This window comes from Lemur catta, chromosome 23 (genome assembly GCF_020740605.2).
Source record: "Lemur catta isolate mLemCat1 chromosome 23, mLemCat1.pri, whole genome shotgun sequence".
Lineage (NCBI taxonomy): Eukaryota > Metazoa > Chordata > Mammalia > Primates > Lemuridae > Lemur > Lemur catta.
In genome coordinates, this window is record NC_059150.1 from 13205737 (window position 1) to 13233280 (window position 27544).

At 37.0% G+C, this 27544-nt stretch overlaps 1 protein-coding gene across 1 annotated transcript in view; it reads right to left on the reverse strand.

Annotated features, from left to right (window-relative positions):
• USH2A (usherin) overlaps window positions 1–27544 on the reverse strand; it is a 605447-nt gene that overhangs the window by 110415 nt on the left and 467488 nt on the right. Inside the window, exons 50-55 of the mRNA XM_045536030.1 lie at window positions 27242–27465; window positions 24201–24402; window positions 21769–21966; window positions 21078–21232; window positions 18922–19120; window positions 3593–3700 (exon numbers count right to left, since the gene is read on the reverse strand). Of these exons, the coding sequence (XP_045391986.1) occupies window positions 3593–3700; window positions 18922–19120; window positions 21078–21232; window positions 21769–21966; window positions 24201–24402; window positions 27242–27465 (1086 nt within the window). The remainder of the gene's footprint in view (window positions 1–3592; window positions 3701–18921; window positions 19121–21077; window positions 21233–21768; window positions 21967–24200; window positions 24403–27241; window positions 27466–27544) is intronic.

Below are 27544 nucleotides of genomic sequence, written 5' to 3' on the forward strand. Positions count from 1 at the left end.
ACCTTCATTCAGTTTCAGTTTTAAATATCATCTATATCCTGAAGGTTTCCAAATGCATATCTCTAGATTAAAACTCTCTCCTGGGCTTCAGACTTAAGAATCCAACTGTTTACTGGACCCCTCCATTTAGATGACTAATTATATATCAGAAACTTAAAACTTATATATCTTAACAATTAAATATCATAAAACTTAAAAATCATAAACTTAAATATCATAAACTTATGGAGATGGGCAGAAAGTAGATGGTCATAGTGGAACGTTTCCAGAAGGGAAGACATTGGAGTCAAATTTTGAAAAAGTGGGAGTTAACCGAGTGAGGATGTAGGGGAGGTGCCAGGCTGGGGGGACCCACACAGAGTCTTAGAGACATGGGGAGGCTTGGTGGGCCTTCATGTACCCTCAGCATGGCTGAGACATCGTGTGGCATGTGGGGAAGACTGAGAGTCTTGGCAGACTGGCAGACGTTGAAACTTAAACATAAAGGGGTCTATTTTGCTTTACCAAGGAAATATGGATTTATGTCTCCCTGGGTGGAAATGGGATTTTATGAAGGTGACTAATATGAGATCCACCTACTGTGGCAAAAGGGGAAAAAGAATTGGGATGGGGATGCGAGGAAAAGGAAAAATTATGGGAGACGGGGAACCTAGTTAGGAACATTCAGAGAAGGTCTAAGGATCTTAACTGAGACAGTGGTAGAAAGGATGGAAAGGAAGAACAAAATTTTTAAAAATCGTTACTATTTAAAATTGAGATTTTTATAAAGCACTGCATACTACCACCCAGGGAAAAGGGAAGCCTTAAGAATGGTCTTAGGTGATAGGCAGGTGGCATTGAGAGAGGGAAACAGGAAGAAAAGCAAGTTGGGGAGTAGAGTGGTGGGAGAGATTATTTAAGCGTAGACGTACTGAGGTTAAAGAATTGGGAAAACACCCAAATATAAACATCTAGTAGGCTGGTTTAAATAGGCTTTCAAACCATGAATGTAGCCCTGGTGAGATCTTTAGTGTTTGGGGACTCTCTCATCCTTCTTAGGAGATAAAGCCAGTACTGGAGATTTCCAAAGGAGACTGTAGAGTTGTGAGAGCAAAGAGTAGAGGAAGAATCCCAGGGAGCATAAACAGTTAGAAGGAGGACAGAAGAAGAAGAATCTGGGATGAAACTGAGAAAGATTGGTCTTCTCTTCCTTTTTCTTTTCCGCATTATCAATGCGAGAGGAAAGCATGCCTGCAATTTTGCATGATTTATCTCTAAAATGAATTGGAGCTCACTGGGATGGCAGTAATTCTAAAAAAAAAAAAAAAAAAAGAGAGAGAGAGAGAGTAATAACCCAATTCAAACTCTTCCTGTTATCTGACTAAAGGTACACAATTTTCCATGAGGACAAAATTGTAGAGAACTGTGTCCAACTTATCAATGAGGTTGTAATGTGTATTACATTTTTTTTTTTTCAGATTGAAAATGAGAAGAGCTCAGGTTGGCTATGAACAAATGCGTCTTTTAATTCTCTCCACATCCACTCTGGCAATCAAATACTAGACTTTCAAACCATGTCTGATTTACTTCAAAACTGGCATTTTATAATTAGTTATATGTGGGCTAATAATTTGAAATGATATATTTGTTTTCACTTTACAGTAACAGAACTTAATGTCACTGCTGATTTCTTCCCTTACAATCCCCAAGTTAAGTGTTCACACTATATTTATTTTATATACAGGTTATATACAAATGGCACTTATACAGCCAGAAAATTGATCTAAGTCCACGCTTCTTCTGCAGCTCATTTAGTTTATTATTTCTTTGCATAGTTATTTGTGTTAAAGAAAAGGTGCATAAAGTTAAAAAAAAGAAATCAAGGACAACATTTCTCACATCGTACTCCCCTGCACTGCTGAAAGCTGTAATTTCTAAGTCATAAAATATGAGCCCTTTCCAGAAATTTTGTTGGGGAAAGTGGGAGAATAGATGTATCTTTTCAGTGAGTTTAAATATATAGATTTGGTGCAGTAAACTAGAACAAGAGCCCCTGTTATTTTATCAGGCTTGAGTTTCAGCCAAAACTCGTTGATAGATCCTTTAGAAATTATCCATTATCATCAAAGTATCCATTTGATAGTTTACCTTTCCAAAAAATCCACTGCTGGTTTCTTCCTTTCAAAGGAACACTAAGCTTTTTGACATGAAACATTCTTTATATAGAAAACATCATTAGTGAATTCCTGGGGAGGAGCCATATGCCCCATATGTGGAATTTTCCATTTTATTCCCCATTTACTGGTAGGAAGTTCAGGTCTAATATTCTGAGATACAACAATCCCTTTCATTAGAAGAGTAATGGACAAGGACTTCAGAACTCTAACGTAGTAATTAACATTATATTTCTGTTTAGAAACTTATGCCTCGGTTTCCCCGCATGAAAATCAGGAGGATAATGATGATTAACAAAAGAATTACTAGCACAAGCCACTTTTGTCTTTTGAAAGTAATGACACCATCCCTCCCAGTTCCCAACCCACAGGTAACCCTTGTTATCAGTTGAGTGTGTATACTTCCAGAATTGTTTTCTATGCATTTATTTATTTACCATTAGCAATACATGCCATTTCTCAGTGTGTTGTTCATACATGAAATATATTAATATTCATTTCTATAACTCTATAACTCCCTCTTTCTATGAACGGATCATTTCATTCTTTTAAACTGATGCATGGCTCCACAATCTGAGTAGCTGAATTTATTTAGCAATTCCGCTACTCTTAGACATTTAAATTGCTCCCAACATTTTGCTATTAAACAAACAAAAAATATCTTTAATGGATATCCTGGTATATGCCTCCTTGAGCAGTGTGGCACAGTTTCTGGCATAAATAATGAGGAGAGGGCTGCTGTGCCAAGGGGAATTAACAATTTAAATTTAATAGATATTGTCAGTTTGCCTTCCAAGGTGATGGTCCCACTTTGCATTCCCTCAAATAGTGTTTGATTGTATATCTCATCTATTATTTGTCAAAATCCTTGTTCCTTGTGGTCCATCTCAGAAGTTATCTACCCTGTAAGGTCCTTCTTGATGTTGGTGATGGGTTGTAATCTCTCCTTCCTCAGATTAACCTGAGCATCCTGTTCATTTGTTCTTTCTTAACGTCACCTCTCAGACTGTCTCTTTTCTTATAAGTCTGCTTCTTCTATCAATTCTGCTTGATCGTAAGTTCTTATAGGCAAAGAATATTTTAGTCAACTTCAGCAGTGAGCACGATGCTTATTATATAAGATTTGCTTAACTTTTTAGTTTCTGGGGAATTTTATATCCAAGCATGCAATGATTCTTTTTTTTTCCCCCAGAAAAGCAAATCTAAAAGGGATAAAGAATTAAAAGAAAACTTACCATGAGAGACTACATATAGTTTTAACCAAACCTGAAGGATGAGAACCTAGAATACTATTTTATTTTGTACCTATCAACTTTATTCCTTCTTCCTTGTTTGTTATGAAGTTTATAGAGTTCACTTCATGATCCCATATAAAAACTTCTTTCCCCAATCATGTATATTATATTATTCATTATATTAATGAAATATTTTTTCATTACCTTCAGGGGCTGCCTGCGGTGTCTGACCTAGAAAAGGCTCACTTGAAGTACATCCGGCAGATGTACAAGCCGTAAGTGTGAAGCTGTAGTTGGTGTATGGCTGGAGACCTAGAAAGAGCAAGCAAGAAAAAAATAAAGTACATCTCCAGGGGATTATTTATTATCAATTAAGCACGAGAAGTAACATGCAGAGTTGTAGATAGGGTAGCCAAAACATTTAAGAGCACTCTTTAAAACACTCTTCAAGGAAAGGATGAATTTCATAAGAGGTTAAGTATTGAGAGCAATTGCATTTATCACTGATAAAATAATAAATGTTCAGCCTTAGAAAAGACCTTAACATTCATGTAATCCATCCACCCTTCTCTTCGTTCCCCTATACAAGGTGTCATTGAAGAGGCCGTTCCACTTAGGTGATTAGAGCCTCTTGCATCTTTAGAGAGCTCTAGAGTTCTCCTTATTTTGTTTGAAAGTCCTTCCTTACATTGTGGTGAAATCTTTCTATCGCTTCCACCCCTGGGGATATACAGAACAAATCTAATTTCTTTTCCACATGACAGTTCTCCAAATATTTGTAGACAGTTATCAAATCCCCCCTGAGTCTTCTCTTCTCCAGGCTAACCATCCTAGTTTCTGCAACTGCTTCTTATATGCACAGGGGCAGAAAAATAAAAAGAAGGTTAGATTCAACATTTTCTATCCCCAAGTCATATTCAGCTTGTATTAACACCAACCAGTACTTTTTTTTTTTTAAACTTTGCATTTGTTCACCATATGTACCCACAATGTACCAATTCACGTTTTCTGGGAGTATGTGAGTTTTAGTCTTTACACATACATCAAAGCTAATTTGAAGAAAAGATGGTACTTTTCACTTCTTTTGTATTTGGAATATGATGCAGCACAGAAACTGCTCAATACATTTTCAGAGAAAAAAGAATGACTTAATCCATTTACGATAGAACTTGTATATTGTTAGATTTCGCCTCTCCATGCATGGCTGGTGACCTTGGACAAGTTACTTAGCTTCTTTTTGCCTTGGTCTACTGATCTGTAAAATGGGAAATCATTATAGCATCTAGCTCATAGGAGAAGATGAAATGGGATACCCAGAGTAGTATTTTATTTTAGCAGAAGCAACTTTAAAACTCTGCATTATTCAACAAGGAGTATATTGAGGCTTACATGACATCTTTCCCTTTCATTCTTGGGAAAATTCAAAGAAATGCCAAAACTTTCTTTAAAAAAATTGTTTTTAAATAATAAGGCTTAGCCTATATGTCAAATAATTGGGCTACATTTTAGCATGGATCTAATAATTACTATACCTATTTTTCATGTATTTTGAGCTACATTTTCACGTATTTTGTTCTTTAGGTGGAGTGACTCTTCCTCCAAAGATGTTCTTGTAGCACCCTGTCACTCTACACAGATTTCTGCTGAGATGTTCCATTTTTAAAGATTTTGACCACTCTATCTGAAAAATATTCCCATCACATTTTATCCCTTCAAGTAATTTTCTTCTCTCAAAACATTCAGCATCCTCTGATGTTTTATATTATATGTCTACTTGTTTATTTATTGTTCTTCTCCCCCTCTATAATGTAAGCTTCAAAAGAGCAAGAATGTTGTTTTGCTTACTGCTATATTTTTCGAATAGTGACAGACACAAAGTACGTGCTGGTTAAATGAATGAAAAAAATTAATGATCTGATTCATTTAGAACTGGAGCAATAGTCGAGGTTCTCTGTGAAAGCAATAATGTTCTGTAGCTGGAACTGCTCCAAGAGTCAGCTTCAGAGCCCTTTGTGTTTTCTTATCAATTTAGTGATAAGATGCAGGTACTTATTTGATTATAATCTTCCATGTGGTTGCTATGGAGGATTTACATAATTTTGATATTTACCTGATTTAGAGATGAGGAATATGACTAGGGATCTAAGCCATAACCAAGCCACATATGTCTGATAAAAGCTTAGGGGGAAATGCTAAGATTATAAAATATAGAGCTCCAAAGAAAATGGAAGAGAACTTTCAAGAATGAAAATAAGAGGTTGCAATGGCAAACTTACTTAGCTTGACTATGTCCCGCCTTCTCTCCCTCTATTGAAGAAAAGTATATTAATCATTGTAACACCACTTCATCGGAATATCTTATTTTCTCTGCTAGAATACAAGTGCTTTGAGAGTAGGAATGGTATCTCTGAGTGGTCTTTTTTGGTCATTTTCCCCTATAGTGCTTATTTTAGGCATTCAAAGTTTGTTAAATATTGTTTAAAGAAGAGCAAGCAAAAGTGCTTCATAAGGATTGCAGGGCTATGAGGCCATGATGTCTGTCACAATATAATCTGACCAAACAGGTCCTTCCTAATAACTCTATAGTATCTCTGCCCACAGCATCTATTTCAGGGAGTTGGAGATTCTTCTCTAGTTGTAGAATATTAAAAAAATAAAAAAATTAATGTAATTTGAGAGCAATAAAGATTTTCTAGATTTTTTTCTGAATGCCAAAAGCAAGTAAGGTTGGTAAAAGTAAACAGATATTTGATTTTTTTCTGGAATATTTTGACATAAAAATGGCCTTGATTCTCTTCCTCATTTTGTGTTCTGCCTGGTCTGGTTTCAGAAAATTTTAGGATGGGTATTAGGGAAAGAAGAGAAAATTGCATCATCACAGAGGTATACTAAAGATGATTAGAGGATTGAGGGTATTTGTAATGAGGATAGTAGTCAAAAACAAAATTAATGTATATAAAATAGAAATTGTCATTTCTTTACAAAAACTTTCTGCAGTGAGTGGAGTGGTCTCCACTTTATATATTGCCTAGAACTCCAGAAGGCAGCTGTTTAGAGATGGTACAACAGCAGAGCAGCTAGCCCTTTAGGAATTTTTGAACGATTGAGGAAGGTGTGCCAAAAGAGTTTGTTGCAGGTGTTTAAATTGAACGGGATATGTCTCCCTAGCAGAGTATGAGGCTGGGGCTGGTGGAGGGAATGTTTCTCATGAAACTGCTGGGATACTAGAATTGGGAAGGGATGGAGAATTTAGCACTGAGCAGAAAATCTTGGTCAAGAAGCCATAAGAGTTCAAATACATTGCCACATTAAGAGCCAAAATGGTACAACAAGGAAAGGAGACAAAAAAAGACAAGAGTAGACATGGGATGGGGACATTGTAGCCACATGTGGCCTTCTGGATCCTTGAGTGTGGCCTTTTTACCGAATCCAAATTTTACTGAACAAATCCTTTTATTAAAAGGGTTGCAGCAGAGAAAGATGAAGCTTTTCTTGCCTCCTTTGTTGCTTAGAAAAGAATAATCTTGAAATCAGAAGGCCACAGGTTCTCCACCCCACTGGCACTTCATCTTTAAGAGCTGTGTCTTGTCCCTGAAATGTGGGCAGGCTGACCAATTTAAAGGGCCATGTGGGCAAAGGGTGGGAACATTCGGGCTCACTTCAACTGATGCTTGTCAGAGTGTGTCAGGTAACTTCACATCTGCCATGCTTACCTTCCAGGGTCCATTCCTGCTTTTGATTTGTTTGTGTGTAATATTTTTTTCTATCCCTTTACTTTCATTCTGTATGTGTTTTATGAGTAAAGTGAGTTTCCTGTAAGCAGCATATAGTTGGATCATGTTTTTTTTAATCTATTCTGACAACCTATTTATATTTTAAGTGAAACATTTAACCCATTTATATCCAAAGTTAATAGTGATACATGAGCATTTGTTCCTGTCATATTGTTAATTATTTTCTAGTTATTTTTTATATTATTTGTTTCTTTCTTCCCCTCTTTTTGTCTTTGTGGTTTGATGATATTCTGTCATGTTGCCATTTGGTTCCTTTCTCTTCCTTCATTGTGTGATTGTTTTATAAGAGCTGTGAGTTTTATGTTTTTATGTGTTATCATTCTAGTGAATATCACCCTTTTGTTTCCACTTTTAACACACTGACTGCCATGTGAGTTGTATTTAATTCATGCTAGTTTTAAGCCTGGGGCTTCATGAATCATATGCAATTCACATGTCTCTTTACCTTGGTAGCCACGTGAACTATTTTTCAAGTTGCATATAATTCATGCACAGAAAACAATAAAAAATAACAAATTTTTCATTAAATTAGAAAGGATCATTTTGTTTTTGAAGTTTTTATTCTATTTTCATAATAAAACTCCGTGGCCCCAAGGAAAAAATTTGTTTTTCTAGTGTGACAGTCAATGTGTTAAGCATTTCAGGTAGAGCTAGTTTAATGGCTATAAATTCCCTCAGTGTTTTCTTGTCTGGGAAAGACATTTTTCCTTTATTTATGAAACTTATTCTGGCATGATATAGAATTCTTGAAGACAGTTTCTTTCCTTGAACACTTTAAAAATCCTGTCCCATTCTCTTCTAACCTGCAAGGTTTCTGCTGAGAAATCCACTGTTAGTCTGATGGAGTTTCCTTTATAGGTGACTAGACAGTTTTCTGTTGCTATTTTTAAAATTCTTTCTTTCACTTTGAATTTAGACATTCTGATTATAATATGGCAAGTTGAGTTCATTTTTGTAGTGTATTTGCCTAGGAATCTCTGGGCCTCCTGTATCTGAATGCGTAAGTCTCTTGGTAGATTTGGGATGTTTTCATCAAGTTATCTCCTTAAACAGGTTTTCTAAACTTTTTAAAATAGGTTTTGAACTCTTTATCTGGCATTTTGAGGAAATCTTTTTTATTGGAATCTATTTCTGGACAATTGTTGTGGCCCTTTGGTGGTGTCATTTTTCTTTGCTTTTTCATGTTTTCCATGTCCTTCTGTTAATACCTGCACATCTGGTATAGCAGTCACTTATTCCAGGTTTTGAAATTGTTTTCATTGGAGGGAATATTTTTCTAATGATGTATATACATTGTTTGTTGAGCAGGCCAATTTGGCTTTGACTCTGAGAGCCTGTGGTAGTGCGATCTTTGTATGATTTCTTTGGCAGTACAGAGGGTTTGTGGTATCTGTGATTTCCTTGGTGCTTTAGCGTATGGTTATTAGTTTAGACTGTAGGGAAGTTTTGCTAGAGACTTGGATACCACCTGAGCCAGTCTTTGGGTCCTGGTAGTGGCATCACTGTGCTATGTGTGCCTCTTTTTAAGAATTAGAGCAACTTACACTGTCACCAGTGTTACAGGATCCTGGAGGGCTGATTCTCGGGCCTCCATCTGACTTGCTCAGAGGGTAATAGTGGGAGCAGTGGACTGGGTATGTGGATGGGTTTTTTGGCCCTTGGGAAGTCAGCTTGCTGTAGCAGTGGTGAAGCAACCCACTGGACCCAAGTGGTCTATGTTGGTGTTGCTGGTAGCTGGAATAGGTTGAGTGGGTTAGTCCCCAGTCCCGGAGCTGTCTGTAGCAAGTCAGTGGTATTTTCCTCAGTGCGTTTAAGATTGTTTAGTCTCTCCTATCACTCCCCAGCCAGTTGGCAGCTGGAACCCAGCCTGATGGTGGGGCACAGTACAGCGTCAAACTCTCAAAATGGCATCAGCTGTGTGGTTGAGATCAGAGAGGGCAGGGCCCCTTGTAGATAAGCAGCATGGGAAAGAAACTGTGGGAAGTGTGGTCTGCTTGAGTCTTGGTCTTACAGCAGCCTGTTGCAGGGCAGTAGGTACTGTCCCAGGCATGTGTAGGAGAGATTGGGTAGCCGCAACTATGGATCTCTGGTATCTAGGCTCCCAAAATGGTGCCCAGCCAAAGCTGTTTTAGGCTTGGATGCCTGTGAGATTCCATGTGGGTTCCCTTTCTGGAGCAACATCTCTGTGTAATCTCTAGGCAGCTCTCCATGTTTGGCTTGAGGCCTCTGTGGATTGAGGGGTTCTCCTGTATCCAAGATCATAAAACCCATTTTGGAGCGTGGAGCCCTTGGAGCTTCTCCTGGCTCTCAGCCAGTCCCTGGCTGGGCAAGTTGCCTTGAACCCTCTCCTTACTTACTGTTGGTGCTCCTTTGTCACTACTCTGGTGAATCCTAACATTCTCTCCTAAATGATATATTTGAAATTTGAGTGTCTACTTACTATTCTGGTCTCTGTCCATGAAAGAAACACATACTACCTGTGTCTAGTCAGCTATCTTCATCCTGTCTCCCCCCAAAACTATCATTTTTTAAAAAAAAACAACAAACAAAACTCAAAGAGATTTTGTTGTTCTGTTTTTACTACTCTTTTCCTTGTACTATACACATTAACTAAATATATTTTATGAGAATTTCAGGAAGCTAGGCATTAGATTATATAAATAACATACTACCTAAAGTTTATTAAATATCTACTACTAGCAGGTTCTCTTCTGTGCACTTCCTGAGCATTAACACAATCAATGCTCACACTAATTTCCCGAGGTACATGCTGATATCTGTTCATTTTGCAGATAGGGAAGCTAGGACATACCGAATTGGAGGAAATTGCCTACGATCACAGAAATGAGAAAAGGTGAGGCCAGGATTGGAACTCATGCAGTTGGACTGAGAAATGTGGCTCTGAGCAACTGGGTCAGGCTTACTAGCCTTATAACAAATGATACAGGTAACTCAAAGCTCAGAGAAATTTCCAGTGAGATAAAAAAATCCAAGTGTGAATGTATACTTAAATATTTTCATTTTTAATATTATCATGAGTCATATACTGAGGTACTAGGTCATGTTTTCTGTTAACAGAGCAAAGTCTGAAGTTATACTGTTTTATTTTATTTGAGTTCTGATACCTAACCTACTTACTAACCATGACCATGGGAAAGTTTTCCGGCCTCTAGGTGCCTCAGTTTCCATATCTATAAAGTGTGGATATGTAGTGTAAACTGCTTAATTGGCTTACAGATTAAGATGAAGCAATATCTGAATCTATAATTTTCTGTATTCTATTTTTTAGTTCTTTTATTTTTCATATGTTAGAGTATTGGATCACTAATAGGCTTCGTTCAAATAATCTGTAAAGAAAGCATCAACTACCATCAGGCATGGATGATTTACATGAACTGGATGACCTTTCATATAAATGACTCTGTAAAACTCAATAAAATCAACACATTTCAACTGGAATTTGCTGTCATTTTAAGTAAGCCCCTATTGGTAGTCCTTAAAATGAGATATATATGACATATTAGCAACAGGCAATGAAAAGGGCACACCAATTGAAAACTGCTCATGAATTGATCAGATGAGAAGAGGGAAATAAAGAGATGTCTCCAAGGAACCATTCTGACTGTAACTTAATCCTGAAGTCGAAGAATAGAAGGAGAAAAGAAAACATCATTCAAGTGCTCAGCATCGAATTAAAAGAGTAGGAAATAGCAGTTGTAGAGTAGAGAAAGGCAAATGCATGGAGAAAAGCCAAGTATTTAACATTTCAGTATAGTGAAGATTACTGTGGCTGCAAATTACCTGAATTTCCCTATAGGGAATCATGTTCTCTTTTAAAGGAAAGAGGCATGATATAACCAAACTCATTACAATTACACTTTCAAGTAACATTACTTTCAAGAGTAAATGTGTGTTAAAAAGAGACTGCAAAAAGTCTGCCTATGGTTCATAAAAATATGATTTGGAAAACAAAGCCTATGTCTATGTAAGTTACATTTGATGCACTCTATAAAGAACAGCTTGCTTCTAATTTTTTGTCTCTGGATAAATAATCAGGAAAAGGCACGTTGTCTATTATAATTTCAGACAGCAAGTGCTACTTCAAAGCATTCAACCAATTTTTCTATAGTGTCATCTGTTATTTTCTAAAGAATTACCTAATAGTCATAAAGAATATGTAATTCCATGAGTTCCTTGATCAACATTGTTAGTGATTAGTTTAAGTGCTGATGCTTAGGTTACTTTACACAGTTTTTCTTAGGTGGTTATCAAGTATTATAAATAATCATCCTGTGGGCAAGTCACCTGTCCTGGCACCAGTTCACCCATACTGGATATTTGACCTGGTCCATCTGATTCACACATTCAGTTTCTGCTGCTATAGTAATGGTGCTTCCTTTTGTCCTCACTTTCCTGGGATCTAAGTGATACCCTGCAGAACGTACCTGTTCACAGGGATTCCCAGGAACTTCCAGCAACCACTGGCAACCTTGACTGTGATGGGTAGAGCTGTATCAGCATTCTACTTTAGAATAATCTGATTATATGTGAAAATATTGATGCTCAAAACTGATACACCAAGGCATCAGGGAATTACTTTAAAGACATTTAAGGTACGTTTAATTATGATGTGTTTCACAGAATTTGATTAAGAAATATTTCAGGGGCTCACATGCTAAAGTCCCTCTTTTGTACCATCCATTGCAATCTCAGCAGTTCTCCAATCCACTTAGCCAAGTCAAGTCCTTGCCCCTTCATGAGCAGTCATTGGTACTGTCCATTTCCTGTATTCATGCTTAATGAATCCAGTTCACTCATATGAACATCAAAACATCAAAACAATGGGTCTCTTGCACAGTACATGCAAATGAGATAACTTCATGACTTTCAGTTCTGACTAGTTATAAAGTAACTTGCGTTATATATATTTTTTTCAGAATATTATGGGGGTTCAAATGTTTTGGTTATATACATGGATTGCTTTTGTACTGCTTGAGTCAGTTATAAGTGTGCTCATCACCCAGCTAGTGTACATTGTATTCGTTAGGTATGATTTCACCCATCCTCTCTACCCCCTCCCACCTGCTTGATTTCTGTTGAGTTTTACTTCCATCTGTGTACATGAGTGCTGATTGGTTAGTTCCAATTTAATAGTGAGTACAGTGGTGTTTGTTTTTCCATTCTTGTGATACTTCATTTAGGAGAATGGTCTCCAGTTCCATCCAGATTGTTGCAAATGTATTAATTCATTTTTTTTTAAGGCTGAGTAGAACTTCATGGTATGCATACACCACATTTTATTAATCCACTCATGAATTGATGGGCACTTAGGTAGATTCTCCATCTTTGCAGTGGTGAATTGTGCTGCAATAAACATTCTAGTACAAGTGTCTTTTTGATAAAATGACTTTTCTTCCTTTGGGTAAATACCCAGTAGTGGGATTGCTGGATCAAATAGGTCTACCTTTAGTTCTTTGAGGAATCTCCATACTATTTTTCATAGAGGTTGCACTAGTTTGCAGTCCCATTAACAGTGTACAAGTGTTCCTTTCTTTCTGTATCGATACCAGCATCTACTGTTTTGGGACTTTTTGATAAAAGCCATTCTCAGTGGGGTTAGATGATATCTTACTGTGGTTTTTATTTGCATTTCTCTGATGATTAGTGACATTGAGCAAGTTTTCATGTGTTTATTGGCCATTAGTCTATCTTCTTCTGAAAAGCTTCTGTTCATGTCTTTTGCCCACTTTTTAATGGGGTTGTTTGATTTTTTTTCTTGCTGATTTGCTTAAGTTCTTTGTAGATTCTGGATATTCCCATGCTATACATCCAATAAAGGTAACTTGCATTATTAATTCTGCATTTTATGTAAAATTCTAGGGCATAGCTTAGGCCTCCCTCCCCAATACCTGAGTGATCAGACTCAACCCAATAAGCACTTCCTAAATGAGTTACTTCTTTGGCAGACTCTTTTTCTAAATGTAGATTAATATTAAGACTACTATTAAGGTAGTCACCAAGGAAAGACCTTTGCTTTTGATTTTAGTAGTAATATTCTAAACTTTTTGCTTTTCCTTTTTAGAGTTCAGTGTTGTACTAGACTGAGGCTTCTTCTCGGTATTTTCAGACAGAATTTTCTTCTCTAAAAACAAAATGTGATATCAGGTGGCAGCAAAGCCTGATGTTGCTCAAACACAAGACAACGGGGATACTGCAGTGAGAAGGGGTGGCTAGAACTGTAGTGACAAAAGAGAATGGTGATTATCCGGGCAAAGTTCCCTGGATTAACTGGGACTTCAGGAAATAAGACAGGGAGGAAATCTGGTTGATGCTGTGCTATTTTTTCCCCCCTTTGGCAAGTAGTAAGGCACAAAGTTAGTTTTACTCAGAGATGGAAAAATGAAAATAAAATGAATTGTAATATCCATTTCCATAGGTCCAGTGCTTGGTGCATTGCATACAACTATAAAAGGAGCCCCTGAAGCTGTTCAGAGGATGTGATCACCATCCTAGTTCTCTTCCTGTTTTAATTAAGGAAATATGGTGCCAATAAATCCAGACTGCTAGAGATCAAGGCTGGCTTCATAGGCTTGTGACAAACGATCAAATAAGATCCCATGCTTAGAAGCCCCCAAGCTTAATTCAACGTTCTGCTTTCACCATCTTGAAATTCTTAATGATTTCTGAACAAGGGGCCCTGAATTTTCATTTTACATGGGTCCCACCGCTGATCCTGCCTGAGATTTAGATATGTTTGACAGGGGCACTTTTAGCTCCACTCAAATGGAATGTAGTCATTTGAACACAAGGCTACTATTCAATATTTACTCATTCAACAAATGTTTTTTGACTACGTATACGATAGGTACTAGGGACACAATGGCGAATAGGAAGCTACTGTCTCTGTCCTTAAAAAGCTTTACCTACTAATTGAGGAACAGTGACAAGAAAAAAGGATATTACATTAAAATGTAATAAATGGCACAAGAGCCAAGATACTATGGGAACACATAATAGAGTTATCTAGAGTAAAATCCCCTTGTAAAGAATGTCCACATTTTGTTATATTGATGGTCAAACCGTGTTTTCTCTTTTTCAAAAGTGATGTGTAAGATATCTGTTTCAGTATAACATTAGTATTACACTTTCTGCTACAGCTAGAATTGCTATGGTTTACGCTAGTTAGCATACAAGGTTTTCATTAACTTCTAAGAAGATGAGACAGGAAAGCAAATTGTTCTCACCTTGCTAATTTAATGCTGGTAGGTTTTTCCTTTTAAGTGAAATGCAATGATGAGCAACTTTTAATTAATTATTTTGAAAACAGTTTCCCCAGAGTTAAGAGACACATAGGCCCTTATTATACTTGGTGCTAAAGAGGACACGATTAATTCATTTTTTTCTCCGTGGCCCTAATTAGTTAATCCTCTCCTCTACCCCTAAGCCCACATTAGGAGGCCCACGTGTAAGGTAGCAGTAACCCAAAGTGAAACAATGCCATACTGATGTCCAAATTGTTCTGTACAGGATGGTGGACGTGTTTAGTAATAAATGATATGAAAAGGTCTTTTATTGACAAGCTGCCATGCGCTGTTTGCATTAGCGAATATGAGAAGATGATGGCTGCTCCTCCTTCGTCCCCACGGCATTCAGCTCAGTGAGATAGCAGAAAACGCTTCAGTTTACTTAAAGCATTGATAACACCTCTAAATAATTAACCGAGGACTTCCTGTCTTCAATTACTTAATGCTTTTTTTTTTTAACATCTTGAGAGGATTATAAGCAATTTATGGATTTCACATGATGAGTGCACTCGCCACTATTCCCACAAAGCATTTATGGGATCATGTTTCTAAAGCTTTGAGGTAATTAAAAATAAGCATGGAGACAATGGGGCTGAGGCGAGGTGCTCCCTGTCCCTTCTGTCATTTCTAAGGACCTAGATTTTCCGGCTCCAGGACGACTAATGCTACAGCTTCATTAGTGCTCTGTTGCTTAGGGAATGCCTAGGTTTTGGAAATGATGAAAAATCACAACATTTATCCTAGGGGGTTCAGGCAGCTCTTGTCTTAAACATTTGAGATAGGATGCGAAATAAATCTGATTATTTTAGTTCATTCCATGAACTCAATAGAACAGTCATTCACATCATAAAGTACTTCTGCTGTGCATTTGGTCAGTCAGCTAACCATGGAACTGAATTTTCCTGGGCAGATAAAATGTGTAACATTATATAGATCTCAGGTTTTAGATTATCTAATGCCTAGCACCATTCCTGTCCCGTAGCAGGTGCATTTAGGAGGCTCTGTACTTGGTAAGGTTTTGCTGAAAGAGGGTTTATTTCCTCACTCAACAAAGAAATTCCTCTTTAGGGCTGTACTGCCCGGGTGAAATACTACTCTCTAAATCTTAGAACAGAGGGATGGATCAAATGACTTGTAAAGTCATTTCCTGAATTTGTAAAAATTAAAATTACGTGGCAAAAACTTTAAAATATTTATTCTAATAAAAGAGGATTTCTGGCACCAAGATATGGGTATGAAATCCTCTCTCACATAACAATATCCATTAAAAATGACAATGAAAGGAAGAACTGGTAGAGTGAAGTTATTTAAAGAAAAATCTCTGCAATTATTTTATAATTAATGAGGCTATCAATCCTGTTGGTTTGAAGATTACAATTGAATTTGGTCTGGTGGCATATAATTGCCAGTTTCTAGAAAATGCAAGCCAATACCACCGGCAAAAATTCAAAGCCAATGTTGGTTAAGTAGATATTCTAAGAAATTTCTTTAGCCTTGTATCTCAGTTTATTGTGAAACCTTTCCTGGTACAAAGTCTTTATGTGCCTTAATTTGGTTTTCAAAACTCTGTAATTAACATCCCATTGTCTATGCCAAGCCATTCTTTTGATTTTCACCAGGGTATCCTGTATAGAGTTGTGTTTGCAGTTATTCCTTTCCTTGCCAGTCTTTCCTGTTGCTGAGAGCATCTTAAGAGCAGCGATCTTATTTTAGAGGACTTGGTGTGCTGTCTAGAAAAGCACAAGCTGGCAACACATTTTGGGGGGAAATGAAACAAGTGCTCTGATTTCCTTATAGATGGAGGAAATGAATGCCCCGGACACCCTGAGTAGGTCAGTTTGCTTCCTCATCATTCAAATGGGTTATTAACAGCATCTCTTACTTAGATGAGTATCATGAGAATCAAATAAGTCAAAATGCAAACAGTTCTTTGAAATGATAAAGCACGGTATATAGGTAAGGTTTCCTTATATTATGTAAAGCACCATTATTTCAATCCCTTGTGAATGATTTTCACTTTGGCTAAAATAAGATGTAAGAAACAGATTTGATCATTTGAATTGATGAGGGTTTTCCCCATCCCCAGTATCATTGAGTTAGCTCAGGATCTGGTATTAAGGGGTGCAACGTGCAAGTCCGAAAATTGTATTATGCATCCTCCGCAGGTTTATAACACTTTTGGAAAACCACTGGAAATTCTGTCAATGAATGGTTATGTGTTAGGGAATTGGGGAGTTTAAGAGTAAAACATGATGAACTTATTTTGCTACCTGTGTAATGTAGCCTGTGTCTCTTAAGAAAAATCAGGCATATTTTTCCAGCCTTTCTGCACTTATGTGTAAGTTTAATGATCTGTGCTCTCAGTACCCTCTGCAAGGTGTAGGGTGCAATGGAAGGAGGTCATTCTCAAAGGTGATCTTGGAAGGAGGTGGCTGACAGCAGGGAAAATGTCAAAGTTTGTAAAATCTTGCCTGTGGTCTCAGAATTTATATTTTTTGGGAAAACCATACCATGCTCATGGATCGGAAGAATCAACATTGTTAAAATGTCTATACTGCCCACAGTGATCTACATATTCAATGCAATCCCTATTAAATTACCAACATCATTTTTCATAGATATAGAAAAAATAATTTTATGCTTCATATGGAACCAGAGAAGACCCTGTTTAGCAAAAGCAATTTTAGGCAATAAGAACAAAATGGGCAGTATTAATTTACCAGACTTCAAACTATACTACAGGGCTGTGGTTATTAAAACAGCATGGTATTGGCACAAGAACAGGGACACAGACCAGTGGTACAGAACAGAAAATCCATATATAAAACCATCATCATATAACCATCTAATCTTTGACAAAGCAGACAAAAACATACTCTGGGGAAAAGAATCCTTATTCAACAAATGGTGCTGGGAAAACTGAATAGCCACATGGAGAAGACTGAAATAGGAACCACACTTTTCATCTCTGACAAAAATCAAATCACGGTTGATAACAGACTTAAACCTAAGGTGTGAAACTACTAGAATTCTAGAAGAAAATGTGGGAAAGACTCATAGAGACATTGGTCTAGGCAAAGAATTTATGAAGACGACCCCAAAGGCAATCACAGCAACAACAAAAATAAATAAATGGGACCTGATGAAATTAAAAAGCTTCTGCACAGCAAAGAAACTGTCACGAGAGTAAACAACCTAGAGAATGGGAAAAAATTTTCGCATGCTACACACCTGATAAAGTACTGATAACTAGAATCTATTTAGAATTCAGGAAAATCAGCAAGAAAAAAAAAAATCAAACAACCCCATCAAAAAGTGGGCAAAGGAACAGAAATTTTTCAAAAGAAGACAGACAAATGGCCAGAATTTAAATTTACAAAGCTGTTTGGGATGATTCAGCAGATCCACTTAATGAATGAATTTATATAACCTCTCAAAGTATACTTTTCTGTAAATGGGGGTAGCAATTCTCTTTACCCTATAGGTTTGTGATACAGAATCAAATCAGATAATGCATGTAGAGTACTCAGGACAGTATTTGGCACATATTAAACTGATCTTTCCCGAGACATGTATTTAGCTCCTATTGACATGTTCAGGAGTATTCTAGGCACTAGAGGTACAACATTGAACAGGTAGACAAAGTCCCTGCTCTTTTGGAGCCTACATTTGAGTGGGCGAAGATAGAAAAAGACAAAAATCAAACACTAAAAATATCAAGCAGTGAGAGGTCTATGATGAAAATAAAACAAAGTGGTGTGGCAGTGTGTTAGAGAAGCCACTTTAGACTGGGTAAGTCAGAAAATGCTTCTCTTTTCTCCAGAAGTGACATTCAAGCTACAACTTGTTAATTATTATTGTAATGGCCACTAGCAACTATCTATTTACTATTGTACTGCACTATTATTATATGATTAAAGTTAATTATAATAAACTATAATAAAAATACAATTACTATTAATTAACGTTAATAATAACAACAAATAGCCACAACCAGTCTGCTGTCAACTAGCTCTGCGCATTAATTACCCACTTAGTAGACGAATATTAGCTTCTGGCTGACTTTCCCCAGCCTTCCAGTACATTCTTGGTTATACTAGTCCCATTATCTATGAGTATATCCTTGGGGAATGAAAATGCATCTTACTGTTTGTTTGGGAAAAAAAAAAAGTTAATACTGATGCAAAAACCCCACACATAATGCACATCAAAGCCAAATATAAATTATTTCTGAAGTTATCTGCTGTTGTGGCTTATTGCTGCCAGTGTGGGCTCTTCTATTAGCATGGATAAGTGGGACCTGACCATATGTCAAGAGAACGCGTCCTTTCGAAGTGACCTCATATATCAAACACACACCCCTGGGATGCTTTGCCCCCCTAACCACAATGACAGACTCCTCCAGTAGGTTTTCCTTTTTTTTTTTTTTTTTTACCTGTGACCGTATGCTGCCTCCTGTCAGTGGTGTCAGTATAGATGAGACCTTTCCCAACCTGCCAGATCTGGTACTCTTTAATGACGCCATTTGGTTTCTCAGGGACACTCCAGCTCAGATGCAGAGCCTCTGCACTTGGGGCTGTGATTCGCGGCGGCAGGATGCTTTCCGGAACTCCTTGGGTAGTAGCTGCAACTACCTGAAGACATAGGAATTAAACTGCAATTTATTGTAATAGTACACTAGGTATCCTGATCAATGAGAATGTCACTTTTGTTTTAAAATGTTGTTGTCTGGCCTGGCATACCATTAGCAGGGGCTTAGAGAAGCAGTCCCCTTTTTTTTATTCTTTCCCTCCCATCCTATTTAAACAATGAAATCTGACCTTGAATACATTACATAAGTCTCAGACTACCATTTATCACCACAGGTTCAACAACAATTTTGACGGCAGAGTGCAGCCCTCAGTGTTTAAACAAGTAAAATCTGGCTGGCAGACTGTCTTACTAGAGAACTCTTGATAACTCTCTTCCATATGGCCCATCAGTGTCTTTGCATTTTAACAGCCTGATTTTGTACATTTTAAGCACTAGTAAATATGGAGCAAAACCCATATCTGAACTTGCTTGCATATGATATACTTTGAACAGTGTAAATGGGCAGGCTTTTTTGTGCTCTTCCCATGATACTTGGGATGACTTTATAGTATCTGTGCCAATGCTCTAGACAAAGAACCAAGTGAGAAGAAAAAATAATATTATATCAACCAAAATAATAATATCAACCAATTATTTAGCCAATATTGTCAAAACACAGCTTTGGACAAAAATGGGTCACATTTGTCTTTTCATAGAATTAACTCTGATTTCACTTTTTAACCAACAGTTTTGGTGTCTAGTAGGCATAATCTGTGCCTATGCCAGAAGTACAGAATTGTTCTAGAACCATGCGGACCATAACTTTTGATTGGGCCAATCAGCTGTCATCTGCCTAAATGGTGGCACGTTCAGAGAGGTTTCTGGGTTGTCTGTTGAACAAGAAGTTGTGTGCATACTCTGTGGTCTAGCAGTGTGACAGAATGTTTTATTTTGATGGTTCTTGCAGAGTGTGATGCTGCTGCTCTTCTAAAGTTTTAAGCATATGAACAGAATCAAAACTGTTCTATGTGTTTGTTTCCTCCTGGGCTTCCTCTGACGAGGTTGGCTTCTGCAAAATGGCTTGCTCTTGATTTCCCTCCAAATTTGTTTATTTCCCTCCAGTCTTCTTTGTGGGCTTTTCTTCCTTCTTCATCTGCTAGGGTTCCCCAGTGCTCATCGCCTATGGTGTTCTTTTTTTTGTCTCCCCCTATTCTTCTTCAATGACTTTATTTAAACTCATTGCTTCGACTTCCCACATAGATATATCTAGCAAAATCCAGTCACTTCTTAATCCATCTTGTAACCTAGACATTTTCACTTTAAAGTGCCAAGTTAATATCTGCTTTCACCCCACGTTGCTTTAAATATATTTTTAAAAATTAATCTTATTCTTTTTCTTTTAACATTTTCCTCTCGTTTTTTATTTGCTTGCAGAATGGCACCATTTTCCACAAATTGCTCAAGCCAGTTATCTTGAAAATATCCATGATTCTTTGCTTTTATTCCTCTGCCTACAGGTAACTACCAAGTCCTGAAGATTGTGTCCCCTGTATCTGCTGTATTTTCCCGATGTTCTCCACTCTGACCTCTGCTGCCTGAGTTCAGGTCATCATTTCCTGGCACGGCTATTGCAGAAGTGTTAGAACCATTTATCTTCCATGTCAGTCCTTTTTACCCTTCCCTTTGATTTTCAAAATCAGGCAATTTTTGTTGATGTGATAGCAAAATAGAAACTCTTTTCAACTGAATAATGGTTTGGAAATTTTTATGGATTTTTCACATTACCTAAAACAGTTAGTGGGGAGAAAGTATGAAAGAGAAGATGACATTGGTTCAAGATTTCATCTGTGTTTCATTACTAGAACACTGACCTCTCCTTCCAGGTATATGTACTAGCACTGAGTTAGTGTGACAGCCGAACACCCTACTTAACGCTACCTTGATGGGGACATTGTTTTCTTCATTGAAAAAGCCTTCACAATTGAACCCTTTGTCAGATTTTAGGCACACTCCCCTTACCTTGCTACTGGCAGCACAGCCAGCAACCGTGCACGCTTTCAGCTGATATGAATATTCCTGAAATGGTTGAATTCCTTTCGTATCAGAGAAGTTCAGTGATGTTCCCCGAAAGTGTTCAATTCCATTTCGAAGAAGAATGTAGTGAATAACAGGACCTAAAAGACACAGAGAAACACCTGTATTTGAGTGTCTTGTCATTTTACCTATTTGCAAACAACTTAAAATCTTAGTGTTAGGAAGAAATGGGATGCTATAGCTTTATTTCACTTTAATTTACTATTATATTGCCACACTCAAGCACTTCTTAATTATACTATTATGGAAGAGATGGGTTCTTGACATACATAATCAAAGAGTCATTTATGTTTATTTCCCTTCACTACCAAACAAATTTACTTTCAATATTAAAACTATTTTGCTTTCCCTGAATATGCTTTGCTTATTTGAAAGCAGCTTAGATATATGCTGGGATTCAAGGAAATTTTACTTATTTATTTATATATTTTGAATGAAAATTGATGAGGGCTATACCATAAAGTGAATGATTAGTTGCAATACAACTAAAGTTCCCTTTATTAGCAAATACTTTCTAGCACTTAATTGCATGCCATTTAAATGTAGATTATATTCATTTCAATTTCCTTATGGATTTACAGGATTATGTTATTTCTATTTTAAAAGTAGCTAATACCATTTGATTGTATAGGTTTCTTCCAGTTTAAGACAATTGCATCTTCAAGATTGTCCATTTTTGTCCACCTAGGGGGACTCACTCCCTGAGGCACATCCTCTTTTGTTCTGGCTCTAACAGCTTTGCTGAATCCTCGCCCATAGCTATTCCATGCAGAAATCCTGTACTCATACATCATGTAGGGCTCGAGGTTTACATCTGGAAAGAGAAAACAGACAGTGATGTTTTTCTTATTCTTACTTTTTTAAACCATCATATTAGAAGTGAACATCAAAACCTTTAAACATTGAAAAATAAATGCTCAAAGCTCCAATCTCTTCGTGTACATAAATAAATCTCTAATATCTTTATTTTCTAAATCATAAACGATATTTAAAGTGTTTATTGTGTGCTACTTCCTTGTTTCTTCATATAGGCTTCAAATCCCAATGAAAATTCTTATTTGTCCTTATAGATGCTGGCCTAGTATAGTGACTGGTTATTAGTATATATTTAACAAATAGTTTTTGATAAATGATTTCATAAATGGATGAATTTTGATCAGCACCGGTATTGTCGGCTTTCCATTATAAGTTTTTTAAAAAGTCTGATTTAGTCTAAATTGTTCTCAATGGAATTCTCATAGCACCACTTGCGTGTTTAGTATCTTTCATGAAAAAAAGGTTATTTTCATATGCAATCTATAGTATTTACTGGCAGGCAAAGCAATCTGAAATATGGATTTTAAAACACCTCATAATATTATATCACGAGGTGGAAACAACATCTATTCACTTCTGGAGAGGGCTATTGCAAGTAGGTCTTAAAAGCTCTTCAAAATCTTGATCTTGATTACAACGGGCAGATAAAAGTAGGGAACTCTCTTAGATGGAAATTCAATAATTTCAAAATAAGGGTCGCTGATTTAAATCTGTAACTGGGAGTAAGAAGAAATTGGAAGGTTGGGCAAACTATCCTTTCCTAATTCAATTCACTCCAATAAATCTTTTTGGCTTACAGTGTGCTGACTCCAAATAATAAGGTAAAAGTAAACAAAGATGTCGTATTCATAAGGATATTTCAATCTAATGTGAGAGACAGTACAGATGTTCCAGTGCATATGACACATGGCAGAAGTGATGAACTTTGTAAGCAGTGTGCCACAGGAGCACACAGGCAAGAAGAGGCGGGACATGGCAAGCCTGTAAGAGGACATGAATCTTGACTTGGATCTTAAGTAGGACAACGAAGAAGAGCGTTTCAGATGGAAAGAAGAGCTCGAGGGAGGTTTGGGGCACTGTAAAAGAAGCTCCTATACCATGTGAGTCTTCTAAATCTGCCTCTTGAAGATGGCAAAATTTCAATGCTTCCTTACCATGGCAAGTTACTTTTAGAGAACTGACCCTCAGTTTCCTCATCTGTTAAATGATCATTCTTACATGATTGCTTTGTGGGTAACTGAGGTAAGGCTTTATAGTACCTAGCACAGCACTGGGACCAAATAATGTTCAATAAACTATTTCTTTCTTTCCTCCTTAATCTTCCCCCTCTTATTTTGGTATCTGGACTTACTTTTTGCATTCCTGTGGTTTTCCATTATCACTCACCATTGGATGAGTAAGGCTGAATGATAATTCGTGACAGAATAGAGCATTGTTTCATTTATTTAACCTTAGCATGTTCACATTATATCACTTAAATTGATTCTATTTGACTCTAGATTATAGATCATACACAAATACACACACACACACACACACTTGATTTTTCAAAAAGCAGTAACACATTTTGTAGGGACTTAAGTAAATGGATAAATAATAAAAATTTAATAGATGGCAGAACTATTTTAGAGATAATTCTAAACTATACAGTGTTTCCCACTCAGCTAAGCCAGAGCTAAGAACCACTATTTTGGATCAATTCAGTAAGGCCAAGATGGTGCTTGGAAATTAACATTTTCAATAACTGCAAAGGTTACTGTTTTCAAGGTGATCAGCCATCTTGGAGGAGCACCACACTTGGGCTTACCTCCTCTTCAGAATAACACTGCTAAGTTTTACTAGTAATCGGACAGGTTCCTTCTAGCTTCCTGCTTGCAAGTATGAATGATATTCATTCATTGCATTCATTGAAAGCTGCATTTGAGCTTTTGGAAAAGAAAACTGAGTTTATTGTATATTAACTGGATATACTGGAAAAGGGCACAGATTTGCTTTAAAACAGAATATATCCTTGTTTAAAGTTAGACTTAAAATAAATTTTAAACCACTAACTTTCAATATATCCAGATTATGCCTTTAATTACCTTGTAACTAGCTGGCCCCAAAATATGATGGAACTTAACTGATACCAGGTTAAGGAAGGATGATGTTAGAGTGAAATAAATATGCATTTTCAGCAGCTTTTTCTCACTACCCCACTAAGCCATGGGCAGAGAGCTCACTTTCTGGTACCTGTGAAGGAGTATGTGTTTACACTCCCTGCGTGAACAGTTTCTTCAGCAGATGAACATATTTCTTCCACTGATGTCTTCCCTATGGAATTGCGAGACCTCATCACAGTACAAACATGGCTGGTAGAGTTGAAGTCACACCTGCCACAATATGCCGTGGCTTCCATAGATGCTGGGCAGAGGGTCCTGCACTCTTTGGTTTCCTAAATCAAGTGGTAGAGGGTGGGAGAGAGAAAGAAAGGGATTTTAAAATTTCATTTAGACATATCTGGGGTAGATTTTTATAGCTTTCAAATGAAATTTTTCTCCTACCTATTTGATAAGTAAATATAGCAAAATTTGTCAAAAGCAACGAAGGCAGTTTGTAACCTAAAAAGAGCAGTTACTTTGAAATGACACAGATGGATTAAAATTCCAGTTTTGCAACTTCCTAGCTCTGTAACCCTGGAAAATCACTTATTCCCTTAATGCCTCAGCTTCTTCAGAGAGAAAAATGAAAATAAAATTTACCATGATGATTTATTGTGTGAATCAAATAATATCTGTAAATGCCTTAATGACTTAAACTTAATATAGACCCTAAAATTAGTAACAGTAGTCATTACTTTATTATTGTTATTTGACACTTTCTTGTGAAGTTTTAGAGAAAATAAAGAATGGAATATTTGAGAATCAGTCCTTCCTGTGCTGTTGGGAAAGTTGGTTCCATATCAAGTATTACTCATTCAAGTTTTTAAAAAATCAAAATATTTCATGAATTGTCATAATTATTTACACTCACAAACCTTTTCTCTGATGAATCTCTGGACTTTTTATGGGAAAATTAAATATGTAATCATCCCAAATTACAGGATCTATAAATAAAGTAATATTCTTATAATGCAGAGATCTGCTTTGCCTTTCCTTTACACAAGTAGCATAGTGTATCTGGAATACTTTTTGGTATTAAAAATTGATCCCCATTCAACTTCTCTCTTACAGAAAACAATTTGAATTATTTTCACCAAGTTAGTCAAAAGAAAGCTACTTCAGTATTCTCAAGTCAGACTTGAGACTTTCATTTAAAAATGGCAAATTGAACACTTGGATTTATCTCCCTTTCTTCTTAAAGCCCAACCAAATGACAGTACAAGAAATGTCTAAATATAGAAACTCTAAGGGAAAAGGAAGGTAAATAATACACACAGGGCTGATTAAACATTTTTGGAAGCTGTATGGGGGATGGATGTGGCACAACAATGGGATGTGCTTAGTAGTGTCCATGTTCTCCTTTTCTCTGTGGGAACATGGGATTTTCAAGCCTTGGTGCAATAGGAGGAGCCACATGACTAGATATGGCCGTGTGACTAGTGTACAGAAAGTGTGTACTCTGTATCCAGGAATGACCCACCAATGTGCAACTGTCCACCCTCTCTCCCTTTCCATGTGACCCCAGGGCTATGTGTGAAGCTAAACAAGATGGAAGGGGCTTGGGTTTCTGAGATATTCCTTGGAAGAGACCTACCTAATTCACGTTGGATTGTAATGCAAAAAATTTAAAAAACTAATTTGCTAAAAGAGTATATCTTAAACATTCTCATCACAAAAAAAAATACAGAAAGAAAAAGAAAAAATATTAACAACTTCCACAGAGAGGCACATTATCATGAAATTTTAGAAGAACAGGATAAAGAGAACGTCTTTAAAAGCTGTCATAGAAAAAGATAACATGGTTACCTATGAGGAGACAGGAGTCAAAATATCAACAGAGGCTTAAAAAATGCAGAAATGCCTTCAAAATTCTGAGTAGAGATGATTTTTAACCTGCACTTGTGTATATGGCTAATCTATCAATCCAATGGGAGAGTAATGATAAATTCATACATCAAGCTCTCAAAAAATTTACCCTATATACGTCTACACTCAGGAAGATAATTCTCCAAATGGAAAGAAACTTGGGGAACAGAGCACAGGGGACCAACACAGGAAAGGGGTAAAAGGAATTCCTGAGCTGACAGTGTAGGGAAGATCCAGTGGGCCAACTGCGTAGAAAAATCCCACAGTGATCCTGTCCAGATCACAGAAGATGGAAGTCTCCAGGAGACAGGTGTTCAGGAAACAAAATGAAACCTATAGAATGAACAATATTACCTATAAATATGCTACTAGATTCAGCATGGAGAAATATTGTCCTTATAATAATTTACAAACCTGATGAATTATCTTAATCATTCATTGCTACAAAGTGCTTGCAGGCCCCTATCCATCTCACAAGAGTTATTTCACATCCCAAAGTGTACGATGTCCACACAAGGATTGTGTAGTCACCTCATTCAGCAAGTGCCCTTCCACTCTCTGTGACCAAGTCACCCACTTTTAGCCATCTCATAAGGACAAACTGCTACAGAACACGGTGGGTAGGGTGTCTGTTTTTTAAAATGTTCATGATCCTTTCCTTACATTGATAGGTTTCTGGAGTCCTGGGTCAAGTTTAATACCCACAAACATGACATGGCTGTGTGTGAAGCATCACAGCATATAAGGATCACACCCACAGGCATTTTCACTTTTGTGGCTGACAGAGGCATTTTCTCATCTTGCCCTGTCTAAGGGAATATGATATAAACACAACTAAGTGAATTTTTTGGGTCTGAGGTCTCTAGCAGAGGAAGGTGTTGGGTTATGGTTGGCAGTCAAGACGGAAGAAGTAGGAATGTCCCTCGCTCTCCAGCCACGGCACTCAGAGGCATGAAATGGCCCCTTGCAAAGGCCCCAGACAACCTGTGCTGGCTCTTTCGGCAGCACACAGACTTCCAGCCCTGCACTCATCTGAAGTGCTGGGTAAAGCTTCCTTGAGAACAGCTAATCATTATTAATTCCTTTAGAATTCATTGCAATAACATCAATCATAGCGAACTCATTCGGTATTAATATGGATGTAATGTGAAAATGAATAATGCACACCGGAGTTTTTATATTCCTATTTTAGAAAAATAGTTATGAACAATGTATTTCTCTTTCCATTGTCAAATCAGCACCTCTGAGAGGTTTTCTATCAATTACCTTCATCATCATTCCAGTTGAAATCTTGTCAGAGCAAACATATTTCAAAGGATTATATCCAACTCCATTACAGCATTTCTGGCTCTTTGGAATAAGTTCAGTCTCACAGCATTTTACTGGCACTGGGTCATTCTTTTTAACATGTGCTTTAGACTCTCCACTGGAAGCTGAGCAGCATATGGTATCTGACATATTCACATAATCCTGCCCACAACAGAACATCCCTGCAACAATAAAATGTTATATATGAATATGAAATAAAAAAAGGAAAGAAAACTGAGGCTGCTATAAAGTTTGGTATAA